The following is a 9,850-nucleotide window of genomic DNA, read 5'->3' as shown; positions in this document are numbered from 1 at the left end:
GTGAAGCTAAGATTCTGCAATCCTATTGTAGTTTCCCCACTGCCCTCGGCCCATCCCATCTAAGATGGCTCCCTCCTTTTTCTGAGAAGGTGTTTCCAAGAACGCAGGCCCTTCCTCTGCCCACTCCCCACCCGTATGAAACCGCTGGGCTCAGAGGTGATTTCTACCTGATCAGAGATAGGATGATTGGGTCAGGGCATTTGTCCGCAGGATGAAAACAGCCAAAGACACAAAGTAGTATGCAATAACGTCTGAACTTTTATTGGCCCCTCACTCCCCAGAGGGCATCAATTCTGCCTTCTTAATGCCTCAGAACTTTGGTGTCCGAGGTCTCAGACACCACTTTGCCATCCACAAGCCTGAGGGTGGTGGTCTTCTGGATGGTTTGCCTGGAGTTGCTGCTGTCCACGGCGTCACTAAGACTGTAACAGAAGACCAAGCCCCAGTTATTAAACAGCCTCGCAGAGAGAAGGGAAACAAGGAGAGTGGAGAGAGAGAGAAAAAAAAAAAAGCCTCCTGATCTCTGCCTGTATTTCTAAATTCCCCTTGGCTCCTTCCTCCATCAAAGGGAAACCGAAGGCCAAATTACACTTGTGCTCTAAGAAGGGCTAGGGACAATACTTAGTCTGTTCTCTTCTTGGGCTGTGTACAGAGCATCAGTTCAGTGCTCAGTGGATACCAATGAACAGGCCTATTGGGAGCTTACCAAAGCTCAGACTTTGGGGAGAAGTGGCAGCTTGACCCCAGCTTGTATGGGAAGGAGAGCCCCACTCACTTGAAGTCATCCCCATCTTCCAGCAGGCGGCGGTAGGTGTTGATCTCAGCCTCCAGCTTGACCTTGACGTTCAGCAGGGCCTCGTACTCCTGGTTCTGGCGTTGCCCCTCTGCCCGGGTCTGGGCCAGCTCCGACTCCAGGTGCAGCAGAACCCCATTGAGCTGCTCCATCTGCATGGCGTAGCGGGCCTCCACCTCCCTCAGGCTGTTCTCCAAGCTGGCCTTCTATAGAGGCACAGGGAGGAGGGTCAGGTGAGACAGAGTGGAGGGAGTGTCTGCAACTTCCTGAACTCTCTGAAACTTTTTTGAGCACCTATGGATGTGCTAGGTACTAGGGTAATAGGTCAGAGCAGTGGGAAATGCAACGAGAAACAACTCTGAGTGAAAGGAACTTGGATGTAAAGGATAGAATTTGGGTTGAGACCAGATTGGTCAACAGAGGTCAAGGCCAAGTGTGGTTGGGGCAGGTGGAAAGAATGAGGGCTCTCACCAGGTTTCTCATGGAGTCCAGGTCGATCTCCAGGGACTGCACGGTTCGTCTCAGCTCTGTGAGGGTTGTCTCGGCAGCTCCAATCTCAGCGGTCTGCGAGGTGACCACTGTGGTGCTCTCCTCAATCTGTAGGTGGATAAGATGGTCCTCAGGTCCCTCCTTCTGTCGGCCTCCCTCCCGCACCCCCTTAGTGACGTCTGTGCCTTGCCTGGCATCCATCCCTTCCCTTTTACCTGATGGGACCAGTACTTGTCCAGCTCCTCTCGGTTCTTCCGAGCCAGCTCGTCATACTGAGCCCGGATGTCTGCCATGATCTTGCTCAGGTCCTGAGACTTGGGGGCATCCAACTCCACGGTCAACCCAGAGTTGGCAATCTGGTTTTGTAGACCCTTTACTTCCTAAAAAGGAGAGGGGTGCAAAAGTGAGGTGGGACTCCGTGTCAGAGCTCCAGAAAGGCTCTTCATCTGTGGCTGCCTCTTCTAGGAGGCCTACAGGCTCGGTTGGAGAACAGAACAGAGGAAGCTCTTGGCTTTGTACTCTGGGCAATGCCAGTTCTGGGTCTTCTGCTCCGGATGGGAAAATGCCAGCCATCACTGCCCATGCCTATCACTCACAGGTGGTTTCCCTTTCCTCTACCCGTCCCTCGTCTATAGACCTGCTCCTTCTACCTTCCTCCATCACTCTTCCATCACCTCTCACTCCTAGTCAAAGTTTCTCACTTCTGTTTCCACCTTTGTCCTCATCTCATCCTCACACTCACCTCCTTTCGACCTCACCAGGCTCTAATTCAGGTGACCCGCTGAGCATGGCAACAGTCTGATTAAGAAGCATTCAGGCTGGTAGTTCTAAACTTCCCTGCAAGTCTTCTTGCAGGTGGTCTGCTGCTCTCTCTCTCCTGCCCCCCAGACTTGTCTTGGCTCCCTGGTTCCTGGCCTGGCTAGGGGCCCCTGCTTGCCTCCTCGTGATTCTTCTTCATAAAGAGCAGCTCCTCTTTGAGGGCCTCGATCTCTGTCTCCAGCTGCAGGCGAGTGACATTGGTGTCATCAATGACCTTGCGGAGCCCGTGGATGTCACTCTCCACAGACTGGCGCATAGCCAGCTCTGTCTCATACCTGTGGGAGTGGAGGCGATCAGAAGGGCCCCGTCTCTGACCCAGCACCTTCTGAGCCCATGCCACCCACTAAGAGCAGCTCCATGCCCACTGCAAGCCACCAAGGTGGCAATCCTCTGAGCACTGTTCTTGGCACTTGGGGACAGTGCTCTTAAATTGCACTCCATGAATGAACTAATTTGATGGAGCCTCTCTTCCACCGAACTCCACCCACAGCTGAAAAACATCCCACATGCGAACCCCCACCTAACCCCAGCTTCCTAGCCCCCCAGCCTTACTTGACTCTGAAGTCATCAGCAGCAAGACGGGCATTGTCAATCTGCAGAACGATGCGGGCGTTGTCCACAGAATTTGCAAAGATCTGGGGGAATTGTGGAGAGAGGAAGCTCCATGAATGGGAAGTCAATGATGGGGCGGGCTGGGTATGCGGAAGGTGTCATGTGTCTCAAGTAAAACAACCTTCCTGGTCCCCAGATTAACTAGGGGCTCTCCTTGTATGCCTACCCCCTTCCACCTGTGCCACCTCATACTGTTCCCTCCTTTTCCCCAGCCCCAAATTCCCACGCTGCCAGTCTCCAGCTGCCCCTCCTTCCAGGCCCCTGCTGGCTGGCCTGCCTGGAAGTGAGCAGCTACTCAGAAGTCCTGTCCCTAGGCCTCTCCTGGCAATTTTTCCCTAGTGCACCTGCTCAGCTCCCCCTCCCCTCCGCCCCACCACTGGCCTCTCCCACAGGTTGGCCTCCTGTTTACTCCTAGATGACTCAGCCTTAGCCACATCCGCTTAACCCCTCCAACTGTCCCCTCTCCCCTAGAAGCCAGTGTGTCTAGGTCCTCTTTATGGGCCTTGTTTCAACCCTCTCCATGCTGTCCACTCCTCTGCAAAGCTTCCCCCTGCGGAAGGGCCTATAGTGCCCAGTCACCACCTTTGGGGTCCCTGTGGCCTGGGGAACGTGCGGAATCCAGGGCATTCCTAATCTCCTCCGGGTGGAATTGGGGGCGGGGCAGGAGATAGCTAGGAGGGAGGAGTGAATGCACCTCACCCTAAAATTCCCGTCCTTGGGGGAAGGGGAAGAGGGGAGGGAGTGGATAACTTGGAGGGTCAAACGTGGGAGTTGGGAATGGGGGCTGCTGCCTCCACACCTCCTTACCTGAGCCCTCAGATCCTCAATGGTCTTCAAGTAATGCCCCCAGTCTCGGACCTGGGGTCCCTTCTTCTCCAGGTGTTCCCGAATTTTGATCTCCAGTCTCCGATTGTCAGCCTCCAGGCTCCTCACCTTCTCCAGGTAGGAGGCCAGGCGGTCATTCAGGTCTTGCATGGTCTCCTTTTCGCCCTGGATGCCCCCCACGCCCACCACACACCCGACCATCCGCGTGCCCAGGTTCCCGGAACCCCAGCCGCCCCGGGAGCTGGTGGAGCGGGACACGGAGATCCGAGATCCCGAGCCCCCGGCGCCTGCATAGACGCTGGCCGCGCTGCTGACTGGTCGCGGCGCGTAGCTCGACTGCACGGAGCCGGTGGACCGGTAGTTGGAGAAGCTGGACTGGGTGCTGAAGCTCATGGTGTCTGTTCCGCGAGGACAGCGGGAGGCCAGGACTCAGGTGCTGGGCCGTGGAGTGAGTCCGGTTGGCAACTCCAGTTATAGCTCCGAGGGAGGGGGTGGGGACTGGCCCGGACGGGCCCCGCCCCCGCCACCAGCGTCGCCGCGGAAGCCTGGGTCACAGGTGGACGGCGGGGCTCAGCGGCCTCGCTTCCCGGCCCTCCTCAGCCTCCCCCCGCCCTCTCAGCACAGCCCTGCCAAGGTCACCCTCCCCTCCTGAGAAAGGGAGTGAGGGAGCGGGTCCGGGACGGACAAGGGCAGCAGGTGAAGTTGGCTCTTGCAGCTGTGATTCAGGGCAGGAAATGACGTTATTGTACCCCCTCTCCCAGGTAGAGGAGGTACAGTCGGGTTGAGAATTTGGGGAATGTGTCAGTGGAGTCGGGGGTGAGTCTCCGTAGCTGTCCTCAGCCTGCAGCCCCAGGTCCCACCTGCAGAGGGCATCTTGCCGAATCCTGGAGCCTCAGAAGTCTTGGTGAAAAAAAGTTGGGGGCTGGAGGAGAGGAAGAGAAACGCGATCCTGAGCCTCAAGTCTGCTGGTTTACCCTCGACTCCCACCACAATTGGTTCCCAAACACTGTCACCTGCCCTCAGCCCTGCACACCCGTATCCTACAGGCGCGGACTGTCCACAGACACAGTCACACACCAGTTGTTTTCAGGCTCCAGAAAACAAACTCACTCTCTGAACCTCCTCTCCTTCCCTCAACTTGCTCCCTTGGAGGCCTGGCCTCAGCAAAGCACTTTGTGATTTGAAGAGGGGATGCGCCCTCCCTTCTGAACACCTGCGTATCAGCCTTACCTACACCCTTGGGTAAACAGATAACTTCTGAGCACTTACAGTTCAACAAATATATGTGTGACAGGCCCTGTTCTAGTTGCTGGGAGAGCAGCAGTAAAAAGAGGCCAATAATCCCTAATGGAGATTGTGATGTGTCATGCATAGTATGGGGCCTGAGAGGACAGACATGCACACCTAGAAACACTCTAGTGAGGCTCAGCCCTCTCCCCCTCCTTACTGGGACTTTTCTAGAGCCCCCTCCTTGCTCTGCCTCTCCTCCAAAGGCTCTCTGAATCCCAAACCTGTCCCCAGGGGCTGTCTCCTCCACAGGAAGCATATATCAGGATGTGGGTGAGAAGGATGGGGGTAGGGAGGTTCCCACTTCTCCCTTCACCCCTGAAGTTGGATGGCAACCCCCTCCCCCTGCTGAATGAGCTGAAGGAATCCTGAGATACTGGGCCCTCAAGTGTGTCACCACCAGCAGCTTGTTTGTCCGGCGGGGCCTGGCATTACACACCTGTCTGTGTTCTTTGCCCTGGAGTGGACCTATTGATTCTTATCGAGCTGCCACCTGAACTGAAGAAGTGGGGGCAGACAGGAGAGGAGGCCTGGGAGGTAAAGGGGCCCTGCCCCGGGAGTAGCTGAGTCAGTGGACCAGCCGGGGGGAGGCACAGCTCAGATGAGGGGCTTGGCCCTGAATCATTCCAGGCCTGGCACCATTTGGTAGGGAAAACCCCCAGCACCCAGAGGGAGTGGGACAGGGGCAGGTCATGATGGGAGCTAGCCAGGGGAGGGGGTCAGGGCCTGCTGAAGGTCAAAATGAAAATGGCATACAAATCAGCACACAAATGAATGCCTACTAGTTTTGTATGGAAGGTTTCTGGGAGCTTAGAGGTGCTAGCCAGTCAAAGAGGTTTCTCCTGCTTTCACCTTTACCTTTCCCCAGAATTGTCATGCTGTGCAGAATTGCACAATAAGGTATAGAGATTAAAACTGCGATGTGTTGCCTTTGCTATTTTTGCTAGGTTTGGAGTCAGCCAATTTGGGTACTTTGCTAGCTGTGTGACCTTGGGGAAGTCACTTAACTCCGAACTTCAGTTTCTTCACTTGTAAAAGGAGAATAAAGCCTGCCCAGTCTGTCTCCCTAGGTGGCAGTGGATGTGAATGTTAATTATCACTCACTTATTCCTTGAACAAATGCTGCTTACTGCGGAGTAAATCTCCAACGCATCCAAGAGGCAGTTGTGGGGAGGCTGGGCGAGTGCAATTTAATTGTAAAGATGCCTCCATGATATAAAATCTCTTCTTAAGTCACTTAAGACCCCTGGGGGACTTTGAATTCCACCAGAGATAAAGCCCAGATTGCAGGATTCTTATCTAAGCTCCTCTCCAGATCTTTCTCAGATCCCTGCCCCACTCCAACTGCTTGGGACCTTTGGAAGCCTGGGGAGGCTCTGTCCTGGGGCCAGAGGAACAGAGTGCCAGCCAGGTCTTATCTCTGATGTTAGTGGCCACATTCCTGACCTCTTGCAGCATGGGGCAAATACCGACCTCAGGCTTCCCGCACCAGCCTGCCCTTTTCAACCACAACCAGATTCCTCTGTGGTTGGGGCCTTTTCACTCCATCTGAGAGCCTCTGGGAGCACTGGGGAAGGGGTGTGATTGAGGATCAAGGCCCCCAAGTTGGCAGTCATGGGGCTCTGGGGTGGTGGGAGGCAAAATGGGAAGGGGAATGGGTGATGGTGAGGTGGGTCCTGGGAGGTGGTGGAACAGAATCCCGAGAGAGAGGCCGCCGGAACAAAGACAGAAGGCAAATAAAGAGGCTCAGCACAGGGGGGTCCTGAAGGAGGGGAAATGGTTCCCCTCCCCCGCCCCTGCATTCCGGTGTCCTGCCGAGGGGGAGCTGGGAACCGGAGAGACAGGTTTTAACACCTGAGTAAACTCAGAGATGACCCCGCTAAAGGGGAGCAGTCAGCTCTCTCCTCCCCTGCCCACACGCTCCTGTGGAGAGCTGGAGTCACAGCCCTGGGGACTAGATAGTGGGGGGGATTAAGGGATTGGGGGATCCTGAAGTCCTGGAGCCCTTTAGGCTTTGCTTTATCATTTAGGCTGTAAATTTTGTACTCAACCCTGAGGAGCGGGTTGTTTAGATGTGAGTGTGGGGGTCTACAGCCCAGATAAGCGGAAGTGGAGGGGTGGGGACAGAGGGCTGATTGCCATCATCTTCTGGAAGGACTATGAACGACTCCAGAAAGGGCTTTCCAGAATGTGTTGGAGGCAATGAGAGGTCCTTGCAGTGGGGATTGTTGGGGGCAGCAAAGCGGTGAGGGGCAGCCTGGGAGGCTCCCCTCAGCTCCCCACAGTGGAGGGCCCAGTGTGCCAGCGGGCATGCCACGGGAGGACCCCAAGGGCTACTGAGTTAGGGGCAGAGCGTTAGAGGAAGAGAACGGAATGGGGCAGAATGGGGCGGCCCGAGACAAGGGGTCTGGGGCCGAGTGGGAATCCCTCTTGCTCAGCCTGAGTCTGGCATGCAGGGGGAGCTCTGTAGATGATTTTAACTTAAGCAATGAATGAAAAGGGGGTTCTGGGAGAGAGACGGGACCAAGGAATGTGGTTAGAAAGGCTATGGAGGCAGATAGGGTGATGGGGGTTGCAGCTGGGGTAAGAGCAGGACTCCATCTGAATCTCTTAGGACTCTGGGAATTTCTGAGTTAGTGCCCCTGCCCCATTTGGAGGCCTAGGATCTGCCAATCTAATGTGGAGTCAGGGAGGGGTTCTGAGAGTTCGGCCAGGCCCTTTCCCTCAAAGTTGGGAAGGTCAAAGTATGCTCTGGTACTTTTATATCATTCTTTAGTTGAGTTTGTACCTTAGATTATTCCCCAGGGATAGGGGAAGGAAAGATTGGCTCTGAGGAGCACATAGCTGCCCAGGAATCTCCAGCGAGAAAGCTCAGAGAGGATTCCAGGAAAGCTGTCCCCTCCAGAGCCCCCTCAGCTCCCTGGGCTCCCCTGCAGCCTCCTCTGGCAAAGCCGGCTCTCACCCACCAGGGATGGCCGCCCCTCTTCTTAGGACCTCTTCCCCTTCCCCTACCGCCCCTGGTGCCCCTGGTCTCTCCTCAGGTACAACCCCATTACCTCAATGCCACCCCCCAGTCTGTCACCTCTTTCCAATCTACTGAGAGGTGAGTGGGGCACAGGGATGAGCCTGGCACTTGGTGTCAAAAGACCTAGGTTCAGGGTCCCAATGCTGGCTGGCTGATCTTGGGCAAATTTACTGTAGAATAAGGTTAAAATTATACCTACTCCGAGAGTTTGCATGAGGATCAAATGGGACAATCTGCCTGGAAGAGCTTTGATAGCTGAAGAAGCCAGCTGGTATCATTTCTTGTCTGGGGTGCCCCCAACCATTCTTTTTCTTCTCAGATCCCTTATTTTGCCCTCTACCCTCTAGCCTTGGGCTCCCTGCCCATCACTATTTCTTCACTTTCGTCCTGGGCATGGGACAGGGACAACTGAAACTGAGTCTATGGAAAAGGGGGTGAAGTGGAAAAGCAGAGTGGCTGAGAACCCATCTCAAAATCATCCCATCAGTGGCCTTGTCTCTTTTTGTCTCTCTCCCTTTGGCTCTGGACTTGGCAGCCCTTCCAGCAGGGTCTGGGAGGACTGTCCTGGGAACAGCTAGGAAAACCAGGCTGCAGCTTGAGAGAGGCGCGGGGTATGGGATGCAGCTTGTGGGGCCAAGGCTAGCCCTCGGGGTCCTTGCACAGGCTGGACAGAGAAAGCCTCCTCCTTGCCTCATTAACCTGATGCCCTGGTGCACTGAGCGACCTGCACAGCCTGCTGTGGTAGCCCTGTCTGGAGCCACACACCTGGAGGATTTGGGGAAAACCCTGGTGTGGATGAGAACGCCTAAGGGAAAAGATCAGACGAAAGAAGTGGGCAAAGTCTGCCCAGAGGGACGGGAGGCAAGAAGAGGAGGAAGAGACAGAGGGAAAAGAGAAGAGAAAGGAGAGGAGGTCCAGACTCCTGCCAGCTCCCAGAAGAGACCAGGAGAGATGGCTGTCATGAAAGCCAAGGAGGAGTTTCATGGAGGGGCAGATACATACAGAGATCAGGCTGGGGACAAGCAGAGCACTTCCTGTAAAGTGATGGAGACCAAAGCTGAGTGGGGAAAGGCCAAGGAGTAAGTGGTTAGTGCTATGTAGAGCCAGAACGTAGACTTTTCTTTCAAGAAGTTTGTCTTGGAAGAAAAGGAGAAAATGTGATGCTACCCTATTGTAGGAAGCAAGGTTGATGGAAGGTGTCCTTAGGATAGTACAGTTTAGCCAGGCTGATCAACAATTAAGTAAGCAATGACAGTGGAGTGTGCTTGGTGCTACGTCAGGGCAAGTCCAGGGCGCGACGGAAGCCCATAGCAGCAACCACTAACCCAGCCTAAGATCTGGGGGAAGTGACACTGACATTACAGCTGAAACCTGAAAAGTGCTAGTAGTAGTAGGCAGCAGAGCTGGGATCTGGCATCTGTGATCTCTATATGCTTCTGCTTCTCTACCAACCGGAGGAGTCGGACAGAAGCAGAAGGAGCTTGCGGCACATGTGACGGAACACATGGTCTACCCATGGTGCGTGAAGCTATGTGAATGGTTTCGAGGTCCCAGTGAAGGCTACACCGCATGGCTTTATGATGAGACTAACCACATAAGAATGTATCTGGGGGGACTCTTGCTGAGAGATGAGAGGGAAGGTGTGGTGCGAACTCAGGGGCAAAGGAATCTTGATTTACAACATTGCTGAAATGACAGGCTCTTCGGGTGGGTTGAGTAGGAAAACAAAAGCAATCAGAAGACCTCCAAGCAAAAGGATTCCAGGGATTGGGAGCTGACCTGACAGATGGAGAAGCCCTCCAGAAGACAAGAGAGCTTGAGATGTGGCATGTCAGAGAGGGGGCTGTCAGAGCTTGGGGTCAGAGCAGGTAATGTCATTCGAGGGTGGCTGAAAGTGCTGAAAATAATGGAGTTTAGGATCTTAAGGAAGAGAAAGGATTGGAAAAGAGCCTAGATTTTGGAGTCAGACAGATCTGAATTTGTGTCCTAACTCTGTTGTG

The 9,850-nt window shown here is 54.6% G+C and overlaps 1 protein-coding gene across 1 annotated transcript; it reads right to left on the bottom strand.

The window, feature by feature from the left end:
• Nucleotides 1-235: 235 nt before the first annotated feature.
• KRT18 (keratin 18) lies at nt 236-4,139 on the bottom strand. The gene is made up of 7 exons (XM_006182459.3): nt 3,521-4,139; nt 2,654-2,736; nt 2,220-2,376; nt 1,498-1,662; nt 1,265-1,390; nt 776-999; nt 236-422 (listed from the first exon to the last, which is right to left on the bottom strand). Exons 1-7 carry the CDS (start codon nt 3,929-3,931, stop codon nt 302-304), a joined length of 1,287 nt encoding a protein of 428 aa, XP_006182521.1. The 5' UTR covers nt 3,932-4,139; the 3' UTR covers nt 236-301.
• Nucleotides 4,140-9,850: the final 5,711 nt, after the last annotated feature.

Source organism: Camelus ferus, chromosome 12, assembly GCF_009834535.1.
Source record: "Camelus ferus isolate YT-003-E chromosome 12, BCGSAC_Cfer_1.0, whole genome shotgun sequence".
NCBI classification, from domain to species: Eukaryota; Metazoa; Chordata; class Mammalia; order Artiodactyla; family Camelidae; genus Camelus; species Camelus ferus.
This window is presented reverse-complemented; position numbering and strand designations above follow the sequence as displayed.